General features: G+C 44.5%; 1 protein-coding gene across 2 annotated transcripts in view; it reads left to right on the top strand.

The window, feature by feature from the left end:
* CAMK1G (calcium/calmodulin dependent protein kinase IG) overlaps positions 1 to 15,278 on the top strand; it is a 34,592-nt gene that overhangs the window by 8,303 nt on the left and 11,011 nt on the right. For both annotated transcript variants that reach the window (XM_043500661.1, XM_038379901.2), the window contains exons 2-3: positions 1,193 to 1,310; positions 14,986 to 15,114. In XM_043500661.1, the coding sequence (XP_043356596.1) occupies positions 1,219 to 1,310; positions 14,986 to 15,114 (221 nt within the window). In that variant the 5' untranslated portion in view covers positions 1,193 to 1,218. The remainder of the gene's footprint in view (positions 1 to 1,192; positions 1,311 to 14,985; positions 15,115 to 15,278) is intronic.

Raw genomic sequence — 15,278 nt, 5'->3', positions numbered from 1 at the left:
CTGACGGCTTGTAGCCCATCTGTGTGTGGAATGTTGGTGTAGAGGCTTCTACATCCATAGTGGCCAGGATGGTGTTTTCAGGAAGATCACCAATGGGTTGTAGTTTCCTCAAGAAGTCAGTGGTGTCTTGAAGATAGCTGGGAGTGCTGGTAGCGTAGGGCCTGAGGAGGGAGTCTACATAGCCAGACAATCCTGCTGTCAGGGTGCCAATGCCTGAGATGATGGGGCGTCCAGGATTTCCAGGTTTATGGATCTTGGGTAGCAGATAGAATACCCCAGGTCAGGGTTCCAAGGGTGTGTCTGTGCGGATTTGATCTAGTGATTTTTCAGGGAGTTTCTTGAGCAAATGGTGTCGTTTTTGTTGGTAACCCTCAGTGGGATCAGAGGGTAATGGCTTGTAGAAAGTGGTGTTGGAGAGCTGCCTAGCAGCCTCTTGTTCATATTCCGACCTATTCATGATGACGACAGTACCTCCTTGTCAGCCTTTTTGATTATGATGTCAGAGTTGTTTCTGAGGTTGTGGATCGCATTGTGTTCTGCACGGCTGAGGTTATGGGGCAAGCGATGCTGCTTTTCCACAATTTCAGCTCGTGCACATCGGCGGAAGCACTCTATGTAGAAGTCCAGTCTGTTGTTTCGACCTTCAGGAGGAGGCCACCCAGAATCCTCCTTTTTGTAGTGTTGGTAGGAAGGTCTCTGTGGGTTAGTATGTTGTTCAGAGGTGTGTTGAATATATTCCTTGAGTCGGAGATGTCGAAAATAGGATTCTAGGTCATCACAGAACTGTATCGTGTTCTTGGGAGTGGAGGGGCAGAAGGAGAGGCAGAAGGTAGGCTATTTCCAGCAGTTAAATAGCCTACCTTGCATGTCACCATGAAAGGTTTTCCTCCTTTTCCCCCCACCTGCTGCTGGTAATAGCTCATCTTAAGTGATCACTCTCCTTACAGTGTGTATGATAAAACCCATTGTTTCATGTTCTCTGTGTGTGTATATAAATCTCCCCACTGTATTTTCCACTGAATGCATCCGATGAAGTGAGCTGTAGCTCACGAAAGCTTATGCTCAAATAAATGTTAGTCTCTAAGCCACAAGTACTCCTTTTCTTTTTGCGAATACAGACTAACACGGCTGCTACTCTGAAACCTGTGTGTACCTGACCACTCACCCAGTGCTCTTCCCCTCTCTCTGGCAGAATTCCCTGCTTCAGCTCTGGAGAAAATGGGTCACAAGGAAGTGGATGACACCTGTTCCTGGAAGAAACCGACCAACAACATCCGAAAAACATTTATCTTCATGGAGGCACTAGGATCGTAAGTACCTGAGTATCATGGCTAATCTCTGGCCTCTCCCAAATTGGAAGCAAGGCTTTTACTAGCTAGAATGTGTGGTAGAAGGAATAAAGCACATGTTACTTAAACAAGAAAGAAATGCACTTCAAACAAAGTGAAGACTAAAACTGTTCATTTAGTAATGGAAGGTTTGGACAATCTTTGGGAAATAACATCTTTACATAACACTAGGATGGGTGTGGTAATTTCCTCCAAACGTTTTAAGTTTATTTACGCCTTTTCTACCCCTGCCTCTCAACTGCCTCTCAAAGAGATTCCTTCTCCCTTTCCATGGCTTCACTGTCTCTCCATCTCCCATTAATTTCTATATGTGCCAGCTTATAGTCTTATGACCATAGTGTAGTCATGTGACCACAGAAGAGCCATCCAAAGCTGAGGACAGGTCTGAGAGTCAGGAAGTCCTGAATTCTAATCCCAGCCTTGACTGGAATGACCTCTCTGGTGTAGAATGGGTCCCTTAATCTCTCTGCCTGTTTTCCTGAGAGATGGAGGGAGGTTGTGCCCTCTTGATCCTGGGTGAGAACATTTGGTAATAGGGCAAAAAAATCACTGACAGTTGTACAACCCCAAAGCGTTTCATGCTATTTTCATTAATTGATATTTGTAAAATGCGTTGAACTACTTTGATGAAAGATGCTGGAGATGTGCCGTGCAAGAATCTTTATTTATAGTTATTTGATTATATTGCTAGGGGACTATTGTCTTTGTTGTGTGTGTGTGTGTGTGTGTGTGTGTGTGTGTGTGTGTGTGTGTGTGTGTGTGTGTGAGATCTCCTGCCTCCACACCGGCTCACACACACAGCTCTCTTGCTGCCAGCACCTTCTTGCCCATAAGGATCAAATTCTGAAAGGCAGCCTTTACGTTTGCAACTACCCCCACATTTTCACATGCAAAACTGAGAAGTAAGATGTCAATCCAGTTTGCTCATGTAAACATGGAGCCTTGCTTGGAACCATGTTGAAACCTTGGTCCTAATCTGCAGTAAGAAAACGGATGCCTTTCTTAGCTAAACATACTCAGATCTGTTGTGCTTCTGCATGGCACGTGGATTTCAGTGCAGGCTATACCTGACGTGCACAGATTAGAGTACTCATAGTTCAGTATCTCTGCAATCAATACTTGCATTGCAAAGAGCAATCCCATTTCCAATTGCATGCAAGAAAAAAGGCAGGTGCCCAAGCCAGTTACTGAATGGCTGTATCTGCACGAAGCTTTCCTCTGAAAAAAATCCCCACTGCTCTAGCACTGGTGCAAACCCCAATGTATCCAAGGTTCCTGGGTTTAGGCAACGTGTGGTTTATATCTCCTTGGAGCCTGCTTCCTCAAGAATATGCCTCCAAAAGTGCCTCAAATGCACAAGTGCCACTTCCCAGCTCTCTGCTCCATTTGAGTGAAAGGTAACATGGAAGCTGCCTGCAGGCATGGCAACTTAGCCTCAGCTAGCGCTAGGAAATTATCTGTACAAAATCCTGTCGCACATTCCTATGTGGTGCTGGGTGACACCTTCTTTATGCACACTTATGTTTTGTATGCCTGTACTCCTTTAAGGCCAACATGCTATAATAACCTGTGAACTGCAGCATCTTGGCATTGTATCAGGCATTGAAGAGTTTGAAGCCTGCTGAGATAGCTGTGTTGTTCATTGTGGACCTTTCCTCTAGATGCACATGAGAGTGCACGCTTTGTTCACAACTCTGTCTGCTAGCAAGAGGTAGTGTTTCTAAGGCTTAGAACAGGAGAATGGAAGTCAGGATGCTTGGGTTCTATTTGTGTCCTTGAGAAGGGATTGTTATCCAATAGTTAGAGCAAGGGAATGGGAGACAAGACATCTGGGGTCTACTCCTGGCATCGCCTTGCTGTGCAAATGTAAGGAGGCAGTTTATATGTGCCTGTTGTCTCCAAAGGCTTTTACCAATTTCCTTGGACTATGAATAGAGTGGTGGTGGTGATGTCCTAGAGCAGTGGTGCTCAACCAGGGGTATGTGTACCCTTGGGGGTACTCAGAGGTCTTCCAGGAAGCACATCAACTCATCTAGATCAGTGTTTCTCAATCTGGGGGTTGCAGCCCCCATGGGAGTCACAGGACAGGTTTAGGGGGCTTGCAAGTGCAGAGCTGGCATTCAGGGGTGGCGAAGAGGGCAATTGTCCCAGGTCCCAGGCCCCCTATCATTAGAAGGCCACACAAACCTAAGTTACATGCTTCAGCCCTGGGTCACAGGGGGCTTCAGACAAGGTTCACAAATGAAAAACAGGCTCAAGTATCACACTGAAATATAAGTACAATATTTATATGCCAATCAATGTATTTTATAATTCTATGGTAAAAATGAGAAAGTCAGCAATTTTTCAGAAGTAGTGTGCTGTGACCCTTGTATTTTTATGTCTGATTTTGTAAGCAAATAGTTTTTAAGTGAGGTGAGACTTGGATTATGCAAAACAGATCAGACTCCTGAAAGGGGTACAGTAGTCTGGAAAGGTTGAGACCCCCTGCTCTATAGCCCAGTGCAAAAGTACTCTTTCAGGTAATTAGAAACCTTGATTCAATTCTTTCCTGGGCCTCATGAGAAGGGATCTCAACAGTGACAACTCTGAGGACTTGCATGATGAAGATGTTCCACTTTAATTATCTGGTTTCAGAGTAGCAGCCGTGTTAGTCTGTATTCGCAAAAAGAAAAGGAGTACTTGTGGCACCTTAGAGACTAACAAATTTATTAGAGCATAAGCTTTCGTGAGCTACAGCTCACTTCATCAGATGCATCGTGGCGCAATTAACAGATTAATTAACTGTTAATTGGGCCAAAGCAAGAATCAAATGTAGGAAGCCCTCTATAGGGTGGTGTCTAGGGTACTCGCCCGGGATGTTAGATACCCTGATTCAAGTCTCCTGGCTGCTAGGACAAAAGGCTTTGAACAGGGAATACAATCTGCCTTTCATGTTGAAGTGCTTCCACTTTAATTAACTATTAATTGGGGGCAAAGCAAGAGTTAAATCCTAGAAGTCCTCTGTAGCATAGTGGGCAGGGTAAATGGGGAAATCCCATCTCCCAGGTGACCAGGGAGGTAGCGGACTCCTGTTTAGGTCCCCTTCGCGGTTGAACCCCCTTTAGGTTCTTCACGGGAGCCCCTATCTTCCTGGGAAAAGGAGGCGTCTCAGACACAGGTGTCTCACCTCTAGAGAGGGGTGGGGGGTGGGAGGGTGGTCCCTGGGAGGTGGGAGAGCCCTGTTCCAACCCCCTCGCAGAGGGGGGATTGGAACTGGGATCTCCCACTGCCTGGGCAGGTAGCTGGCTGCAGGGGGCAAAAGAGTGATTCGCATTTTATTAAAAGTGCCCAGAGCTGGCAAATATTTTTCCAAAACCCTTCACCTCACCAGGCACAGAGGGGAATAGAACTCACAGGCTTAACATCCCAGGTGAACACGCAAGACACTATGCTAGGGAGGGCTTTACAATTAAAGGGGAACAGCTTCAATAGGAAAGGCTAAGTGCCCATATTGTTCTAAGCTGGCTTATGGCAGAATTGAACCTGCACCTTCATCGTTCCAGGCACTTACTCTAGCCACTATGCTACAGTGGACTTCTTGTTTTTGACTCTTGCTTTGACTCAATCAATAGTTAATTAAAGTGGAACAGCTTCAAGAGGAAAGACAGTGGGATGCCCACTGCTCTAATCCAGCCTACAGAAGACTTGAACAGGATCTCTAAGAGCCCAAGATGTTTAACTTAGCCACCGTGCTACAGTGAACTCTTAATGCTTGCTTTGGCCTAATCAATAGTTAATTAAAGTGGAACAGCTTCAGCAGGAAAGACAGAAGGAAAACACTGTTTAACACTTTTCTCCTCATGAAGCACATGGAAGACCTGAACCAGCCTCTTTAACACCCCAGGTAAGTATGCTAACCACTGGCTACACAGAACTTTGCTGTTGGAGGGCTTGCTTTGGCTCAATTCATAGTTAATTAAGTGGAACACCTTCAACAGGAAAGACTAAAGGAGCCCCATCTCAGAATACCTCAAAGTCCAGCACTTTGGATATTTACTTGCGGCATAGGAGAATGCTGCTTAAATCCCTTCTCAGCAAACAGAAAAGGGGTTTGAGCCAAACTCTCCCATAGTTTGGGTCAGTGGTTTTCAATCAGGGTTATGCGTACTCCTGGGGTACTCAGAGGTCTTCCAGGGGTAGTCAACTAATCTAGATCAGTGTTGCTCAACCTGGGAGTTGCAGCCCCCAGGGCCAGTCATGGGACAGGTTTAGGGGGGTTGCAAGTGCAGGGCTGGTATTAGGGGTGGCAAGAGAGCAATTGCCTGAGGCCCCATGCCACAAGTGGCTATGCAAAGCTGTTACATGCTTCAGCCCCGGGCAGCGGGGCTTGGGCTTCAGGAAGGCTTACAAGTGAACAACCGGCTTAAGTATCACACTGAAATATAAGTACAATAATGTGACCAGGATCCGGGGAGGGGGGGCACACTCAGATTGCTTAATCAGAGCCAGCTGCAAAGAATGGGGCAGACAATCCCCAAAATTGGTGGCTATTTCTAATAATTAGATTCACCAATCCAGCAACAAAACAGCTTCTACAATTCCTTACTGGTCACCCAGAAGCCAAAAATACAGTTCCCTTAAAACAATCCAGCCTCAGGATCCCACCCAGACAGCCATGTCAAATCATATATAAAGTTCTAACAATCCCAAGGGATTGGACACAGCACCAGGTCAATGAAAATTTCAGATCTTACCCAAATACACGCTTACAGCCAATTCTTGTTAACTAAACTAAGATTTATTAAAAAAAGAAAAGAGAGAGTATTGGTTAAAAGATCATTATACATACAGATATGAACAAAGTTCTTCGGTCAGTTTCATAGTAGAGATGGTGAGCTGCTGAGTTGCAAAACATTCTTTCAGAATCAGTGCCATAGTTACAGTCCAAGTAGGCAGCCAGTATCCAATATCAGGGTGATCCAAACGGGAGCTGGAGACCTCAGTCTTGTGACTCAGACTTCCTCTGACAAAGCCTAAGCAGGTCTGAGATACAGGATTGGAGCCCTAGAGTTCTTTTACAGATTCGATAGCCTCTTGATAGCAAAATAAAAAGGAGGGCTTGTGGCATCTTAGAGACTCACAAATTTATTTGAGCATAAGCTTTCTTGAGCTACAGCTCACTTCATCGGATGCATTCCAATAGCACATATTCTTGATAGCTGATATTCCTTCAGTGAAGCATTGTGGCTTTGAAGTAAAACCTTCTATTTCCTATGTATACACAGGTAATTAGTTGCATTCATTAACAAAGTTATTATCCATTACACAGTTCACAGACAGTTTACTACAAACTTCAGAGAGAAATGTAGACAATGATTATCACAACCACGTTTCATCTAAATGTTAATATTGGCTTTTGAGCTCTGAATCAATAGAATATAGTAATAGACAGGAACTGTTTGGTTACATGGTTAACATCTAACAAGATATAAGTAAACACAGACCAATACAATCACTGTCTTCTTCCAATTCTCTAACAACATATATTTGCATTGCAACTCTCTAGTCTATCTAACATGGCTTTGTTAGCTATTTATAAGGAATGTCCCTAATTACCATTCATATACTTTTTTACGATGTCCTTTAAGGTTGGATTTGGGTCGTTTAGCCTGCTAGTTGCTTAAACCTCTCTGGCCCAGTGTTACAAATATTTATATTCCAATTGATTTATTTGATAATTCTATGGTAAAAATGAGACAGTAAGCCATTTGTCAGTAACAGTGTGCTGTGACACTTCTGTATTTTTATGTCTGATTTTGTAAGCAAGTTGTTTAAGTGAGGTGAAACTTGGGGTATACAAGACAGATCAGACTCCTGAAAGGGGTACAGTAATCAGGAAAGGTTGAGAACGCCTGTCCTATAGCCAAGCCATGAATATGTTAGAGTCTACACTGCTCTTCAGCATGGGCTTTACATGTGGAGAAGCAGAATGGCCCATTGTTCGGGAGCAGGAATCAGAAAACCTGGGTTCCTTTCTTGATTCTGTTTCTGACTCTTTGCATGATTCTGGGCAAGTTGCTTCACCTCTCTGTGCCTTGGTTCCTGCATCTTTAAAACGGGGGTGACACCAATTGCCCATCTCCATAAGGAATTGGTTAAATACCCAGTGAGGTGCATGGAAACTTAAATTGCTTTGATGAAAATTGTTTCATCTTGATCACATTTCAGAAAAGCCACCACAAGCTGCTGAATTACACTGAGAAAATGGGATCTCTTTTCCTAAGCACCCTCCTTGTCATTCTTTCATTCAATTTGACAAACAAAAGCACTTTGTTTTCCAAAGGCCCCTGAACCTGCCTGGCTTCAGCATCAGTTGCTTGATTATGATTACAAGGTTGAGTGAGCAAAAAATTTCTCCTTCACATGCTGCATCCTATTTAATTCTCTCTCAATGTGTCAGACTCCAACATTGCATAGTGAGTGTCCCTTCCCTTACCTCCAGTCCAGCAAAGAGGTTGCCTCGCTCCCCAATTATCCCTCCAAACCTGGACTGGCTCTGTGAGTAATGGGTTGTTTGGGAGACAAACAGCTATACTGGCATAACTGTTTAGTCACTTTCTCTTAAATTTACAAATCTGCCACTTAAGTTTGCTCATGCTGACATCCATTCTCAGCCAGCTACAGATGAGATGCCTTGCACTCTCAGAGGCTCATCCATGGCTCCAGAAATGATACTAAAAGCAATTTGGTCCTGTCTGCACTAGCTTCTGTATACAGTGCCGTCATTCCCTTTTGGGTATCTGAAAGTCAGGAAAACAGACTCTCTGGAGATTTCTAGAATATCCTAAATTAGTCTTGTGTGCTCCCCTATTTTCCTGTCTCCTTTCTGGACTCAGAGCTGTGCAGCTGCATTACTCGATTCCTGTTTTTCACCTGTCCTCTGCTTTCCAGCTCATTCCTACAACGTATCACTGCAGGGAGCATGCACCCCAGTTCCCAGCTCAGCCCTGGATTGCAATATTACAGGATTCTCCACATATTCTTCTTCCCCCTCTGATCCCTCTGTTCTTTCAATGCCCTGGGTGAAGAGGAGGGAGGGCCCTGGCAGAACGTAAACAGCAAATATATAGCTCAGGTCCCCAGACTCTGGCTGCATTCCACTGTGCAGTATAAACAGAACCAGCAGGTCCCATAACAAATAATTCCACCTCTGCATTTGGATGAAGAGCAGCAACTTCGCCTTAACCATCCATCTGCTGCTACCCTGAACAAACAAATCTTCTGGAATCATACGCTGGGGGGAGATAAGGTGGGGGGTGGGGTGGGGAGATCAGGAGAGGTGGCGAAATGACATGGCTGTAGCCATAGACAGTCTGCAAACAGCTCAGGCGGGATGCAGTGAGAATAAGGAAGCCCACTGCTCAGTTTTACTATATGCTTAATGAGGAGAACGACCCAGACACAGAGAATATTTGCTTGGCTTATGTTCCAGTCTGCAGACACTACCATGTTACTACAGGGCAATGTTAGGAGGGATGAGAAGGGCTGCAATGAATGCAAAGCAGCTCTGGTGAGAAGGGCATGTTCCCTCTATTCATTAAGGTCCCTCAGGCTGCTCTCTGGAAATACTTCAATAGATAAGTGCAGTTTATCATTCACACTGTAATGGTTTAAAATCTGAGGGCCTGGTTCCCCTGAAAATCCCCTGGAACTGACAGCGGAACCTGGCCCCAGCAACAGGTCCCAATCCAAATGTTGTGACTGCCCCTAATTCTAAACAACAACCTGGATCTGAGCCCCCCTGCTGATTAATAGGAAAAGCTCAGATCCAAACTCTAGTTCTTCTAAGAATTGATATGGCCAGTGCTCATGATTAATCCTCAGTGAGCAGAAAAGATGCTGTTTTACCTATTCCCTTATCCTTCCTGTCACATTAGATAGTGTTGTCCGCCTGTCGTAACCTGGTTTGTACATTCTCTGAGATACAGGCACCATACAAGCACTTCTTTAAAAGACAGCCCGGTGCAATGCAGCCCTGATTCCTTGACTGGACCCCTTCCATGCTATAATACAATAATAACAGAAGAGTTTTATTGAATTAGGATTTTGAATGGAAATTTCCCAGAGCTCAGAAGCACTTAGATGCATTTTCCATTCACGATATAGGCTTCTAAGCAGACCTCAAATATGTATGATTCTAATTTTTATTTTAGTTGCTTGGAAACTTGCTTTTTTCTCTCCTCTCCCCATCATATTCCATCTACTTTACCACTGACCTGTTCCATGCTGGATGTTACATCTTTGGAAGTTAACAGCTTGACTAGTTCTCTTGTATGTACAAAGCTGGTAAAACTTTAAGGCGGTGGAGTGCGAATTGAACTGCTTTTCAGAGCAGGGAATTCTATAAGATGAAATTTTCCTGTGACCTCGGAACCTGCATTTGAGCTTCCATGAAATTCGGCATTGTCTCCAGAGTTAAGCTGATGCTGTGAACTGTACACATTGCCATGGTCAGCCCCAGAATTGAGTTAAATCGGTGGCTCTCAACCAAGAGTATGTGTAGGTATGCAAAGGTCTTCCTTGGGTGTACTGGCTCAGCCCTGGAGCGGAAGGGGTTAAGGCAGCGCTCTGAGCAGCAGAAGCCACACCCCCTCAACCCTGCTGGGCATGCTCCAACTGCTGCTGCAGTATAAAAGGGAGCAGCCTAGGTTACTCTGGGGAGGATGGATGCATCTTGCTGGCTCCAGCTGAGGAGCAGCCAGGAACCTGGACTGAGGGAGCAGGAGATGCTCAAGCACCTGTGGATGCCCTATGGAGATTGCAGTTGCCACCTGAGGTGCCCTGAGACCCTGATGACACCCTGGCTTCAACTACAGGAGTCATGGTAGGAAGCAGCCCAGGGAGGGATGAGCCAGTGTCCCTGTAGCAGTTGGTGTACTGTGGGTGGCTTCTCTGCTGACTTTGCGGTGAACCCCATTGCCACTACCAGGGCTCTGGGCACAGATCCTGTGGAGCAAGAAGGGCCTGGGTCCCCCTACCTGGCTTTCCCCCCTTTGTGGGACATCTCGCTGAACTCCTCTTGTAGGGTCACTGGGTTGTGCTTCCCTGCTGCTGAGGGGAGCCCTGTGGCTTCTGGGCCATGCATCCCTGAGGTTGAACGCAGCCATATTGACTTAACTGTGGGGCTACCATGCCCTTGCCTCACCTCACCCCATCCCTCTGGGTGATGGGGTGTTCTGGCCCTGTGACAAGGGAGTGCATCAAATCATCTAGATTTGCCTGTTTTACAACAGGCTGCATAAAAAGCTCTAGTGAAATTGTACAAACTAAAATGTCATAAATAGTTACTTGTTTATACACTGAACTGTAAGTATATTTATATTCCAGTTGATTTATTTTTAATTATATGGCAAAAATGAGGAAATCATCAATTTTTCAGTAATGTGCTATATTTTGTCTGGATTTTTTTTGTAAGCAGGTAGTTGAAGTGAAAGTTAGGGGTATGCAAGACAAATTGGATTCCTGAACTGGGTACAGTAGTCTGGAAAGGTTGAGAGCCATTGAGTTAAATTATCCAGCAGCACTGTCCTATAGGGGAGTGAGGCTCAAAGGAAGCTTTGTTCCCTTCTAGCCAATTTGTTGATCCATGAATTTTTAATATGGGGGCATAATTATTTGTTTAGAAATAAAACGTGGAACAGATGCTCTAGCATCTGATCTGTAGTTTATTCATTTCCTACCATTGTGTTACAAACCAAGATGGTATTCAAAATGAGGGTTGATGCCACATGCAGTGGGTGTTTCAGTAGGGCAGCATTAATTAACACTGTGAAGGGTTGAGTAAAATAAATGGCATCTCGGTAAAAAACCTGAAATAAATGGATGCACCAGTATCCTAGGAGGAAGTTCCAAGGATTCCAAGTGCAATGGAAAACCAAAGTGGCTTAAGCCATATAAGTGGCCTTATGGCTATGAGGGTGTACAATGAATTAACGATTGGGAATCAGGAACACAGGGAGATGAGGGCAAGACAAGGTGAAGCAAATAGTGATTCTTTCTATAGAGCCACAGAAAGAGATGGTGGGGTGGGGGGAAGAGATAACAGGACACTAAACTGAGCCTGGGCACAGCACCAATTGAAGTCAATGGGCTCTGACCTGCTGGCATCAATGCTGAATTTGGTCTTGAGGGTGAACTGTCTTTCCCTTGGAAACCTTCTTTTTGATGCTAGTCTGGATTCGGCATGTGGCTTTGGGGAGTTTTCTGCACCCAGACTGCTCCCTTCTGGAAGGGATGTCCAGGGAGCAAAAACTGAACAGCATTGTGATGGTTACAATATCAAGAGAAGGTCCCCTTCCTCCTCTCCCCCACAACAGCTCACTAAGATATGAGAGGACTCTCTTCAGTGTAAGACGCTCACACCTTAGTGCCAGTTAATCCTCAGTTGATTCAGTGTGAAACTCTACAAAGGTTGTATCCTTAACTTTTAACTCCCTAGACTTGCTGGGGACTGGGTGCTTCATAAATGTTCCCTGATTTCTGCTTCCAGACTGATTAGAAATTCTCTTGGACCATTCCTGTTCCAGGGCCTGATGAAGGGCGCCTGGCACAGCTCCAAAATACAGGGAGCACCAAGGTAGCTTAAATCAGGGATGGTCTGATTTGAGAATTGGGCCCTCGCACTATTTGTGCCTTCTGTCTCCCTACCCTGCTGGACCCATAGCAGGAGAGACCATGATGTTTGAACCTCAAAGCATCTCAAGGTTCACTCTGACAGGTTTCAGAGTAGCAGCCGTGTTAGTCTGTATTCGCAAAAAGAAAAGGAGTACTTGTGGCACCTAATAAATTTGTTAGTCTCTAAGGTGCCACAAGTACTCCTTTTCTTTTTGCAAGGTTCACTCTGTTTCTCAAAGTCACAGGCTGGTTCTACTCCAACTCAGTTGGCTCTCCCCCCGATGCAGACTATTCTATGATCTGCATCTCTCCAGGCTAAGCCAGTGCAGTCACCCATCTGTGGGGAAGGGCAAAAAGGACATGGGCCTGACTGTGAGTAGCATGGCTCAGGGAATCTGCTTTCTCTCTACTGTAGGCGAGTCATGCCAGGAGCTGCTTTTGTCTTGCATTTTTTTGTGTGCCGTGAGTTGCTGCCGCTGGCTAGCAACTGAATACAAAATCAACCAGCCTTATGCCAGATGGGTACCACTCTGTTCTTAGCCAAGCTATCTGCACAACATGCTGGGTGCTTTATTGAGTGGGTGGCATGTTTTCTGTTCTTTCTAGTTATATTCATTACAGTATCGTCTATAGGTCCCAACTGAGAACCTGGCCCCATTGTGCTGGGTGCTATATGGACACATGGTATGACACTCCCTGCCTTGTGTATTTAGACTGTAAAGTCCTCAAGACAGACAGAGGAAGAGACTTGCTCATGATCAAAGAGCTAGAAACAGATCCCAGGTCTCAAGTGCTACTGGATCACACTGCCTCTCACGCTGTTTTGCTCTTACCTTTTTTCTCTAGCTCCCTTAAATGCTCACCGCTCTACTGGCAAGTGTGTCAACACCATCAGTTAATCTGCTGTGCAGGTGATGAGGATTACTTGAGATGAGCTTGGTACAGTGGCACCATCACCTGACATGTTTAGCTGCCTAAGCAAAAACCTTTAACAAGATTGTAGGCTTTGGCAATGTTATAAATATTCAACCTTCATTGTAATGGGTTGAACTCTGCTAAGAGGGATGTGTTGGACGCTCATCCATTGTATTTTAATTTGGAGCATACAGTTCTAAGGTGGTTGTGTGAGTAGCCAGGGCCGAAGCCATCAGATGCCAAAAGGAAATGTTATGTAGCGAACTTGGTTTATCCAGATATTTCAGATTTGATTGGCAGAACTTGGATTAATGCACAAAGCACCCAAACTCTTTTTCAAGCAAGAGGAAAAGTGAAGCTCTCACCTAATAGACATGCAGCCACCTCTGGGGCAGGACACAGTCGTTCAGTTCAGCTCTGAAATGTCACTGACCCAGAGCTGGGAAAATGACTATCTGCCTTACCTGAAACAGCAGAGGGATGCTGAGGAGGCAGAATATAACAACTCACATTAGAATTTGGCTGGGGATTCCATGAATACCCCTGCCCTGGCCAAAAAAGTGCCATGGGATCTTTAATGGTAATGAGGAGACTGGTCTTTGGTTCTGTGCCTCATTAGACAGTTGCCAATATGTTCTACTAGCTGGGATTGCACTAGCATTTAGCATGGGGAAATCTTGACTGGGTCCCAGCAGATTATGGTGCAAAGGCTATGAGAGGCAGGAAAATGCTATGCCCTTGGATCTGTCTCCTTCCTCCTGTTCAGATGGGGATCACTGAATGCCTGTGCTGTCGAATGGTGTATGGCATCTGCCTTTCCTGAGATGGATTCTAAATCTGACACTACAGGAGTTGTCTCATGGGCTGGCTTGTACATAAGTAGCTTCTTGATTCTTTACTGGTGTGGGGTTCTTCTAAAAGTTGCTATTGTGATTCTGTATTTAATCTCACTTCCTTTTATCCATCTGTCAGGAAGGTTCTATGCTAGATGTTCTGTGTATTTAGCCCTTTCCCTAGTCACTACCTTCTTTTCAGAGAACGACCCTACACTGGGGACCTTCACACTCTGGAACTGAAGTGGGTTCTCTATACATTGGGTCAAACCATGATCCTGAATCAGAACACACCCTAGATTTGCGCTGCTAGACATTCACATCCAGATCTCTCTTTTTCTGCTTTAACTTATCTATTAGGCACACCTTTGTCTGCCCCTTTCAGAAAAAGAAAAGGAGTACTTGTGGCACCTTAGAGACTAACAAATTTATTAGAGCATAAGCTTTCGTGAGCTACAGCTCACTTCATCGGATGCATTTGGTGGAAAAAACAGAGGAGAGATTTATATACACACACACAGAGAACATGAAACAATGGGTTTATCATACACACTGTAAGGAGAGTGATCACTTAAGATAAGCCATCACCAACAGCAGGGGGGGGAAGGAGGAAAACCTTTCATGGTGACAAGCAGGTAGGCTAATTCCAGCAGTTAACAAGAATATCAGAGGAACAGTGGGGGGTGGGGTGGGAGGGAGAAATACCATGGGGAAATAGTTTTACTTTGTGTAATGACTCATCCATTCCCAGTCTCTATTCAAGCCTAAGTTAATTGTATCCAGTTTGCAAATTAATTCCAATTCAGCAGTCGATAGGTGTCTACAGGTACTAATCATTTTATATCCATCATAATAAATATATTGAGTACTAAAAGTTAAAGTGAAACTCTACAGGCTTGGTTAACAAGGTTCATTCAAATATTTTCTTTGGTTTTAATCCATCTGAGGTTCTTGTCTCCCAAATATTGTTGACACCTTGCACAGTCTTAAATTGTAAATTTCCAAAGGGCAACATGAAATTAATAGAATTTTGAAGCCATATAGACAATACAATAATATCATAGATATGTGGACACTAATTACAAATGCCATCCTCTTATAGTGGAAGCTTTAATCATTAGATTACTTGTCTGCTTTTTACTTCAGCTCCTTGTCCACATGTATTTGCTTCCAGCTCACAACTATGCCATCTGTTGAAACACCTTTGTCCTTCATCTGTGTTTTCTCCATAGAGGTGCTTTTTCGGAAGTTTTCCTCGTGAAGCAAAGGACCACTGGGAAGCTCTTTGCTCTAAAGTGCATCAAGAAGTCCCCTGTCATCCAGGACAGCAGCCTGGAGAACGAAATAGCAGTGCTGAAGAAGTGAGTATAATTTTGAATGCGAAGCAGAGCAAACTACTTTTTTATGACCTGCAACTTTAGAATCAAAACTATCAATCTCCCTAGGTGTAAGGGCTATTTGCTGCTGCTGCACAAATTTGCATCTCATTAAAGGTGGAAGAATGAGATGAAAGGAAGATCAATGT

The sequence above is a fragment of the Dermochelys coriacea genome, chromosome 21 (genome assembly GCF_009764565.3).
Source record: "Dermochelys coriacea isolate rDerCor1 chromosome 21, rDerCor1.pri.v4, whole genome shotgun sequence".
In the NCBI taxonomy this organism is placed as follows: Eukaryota; Metazoa; Chordata; order Testudines; family Dermochelyidae; genus Dermochelys; species Dermochelys coriacea.
The sequence above is the reverse complement of the archived record's forward strand: the minus strand, read 5'-3'. Positions and strand labels throughout refer to the sequence as shown.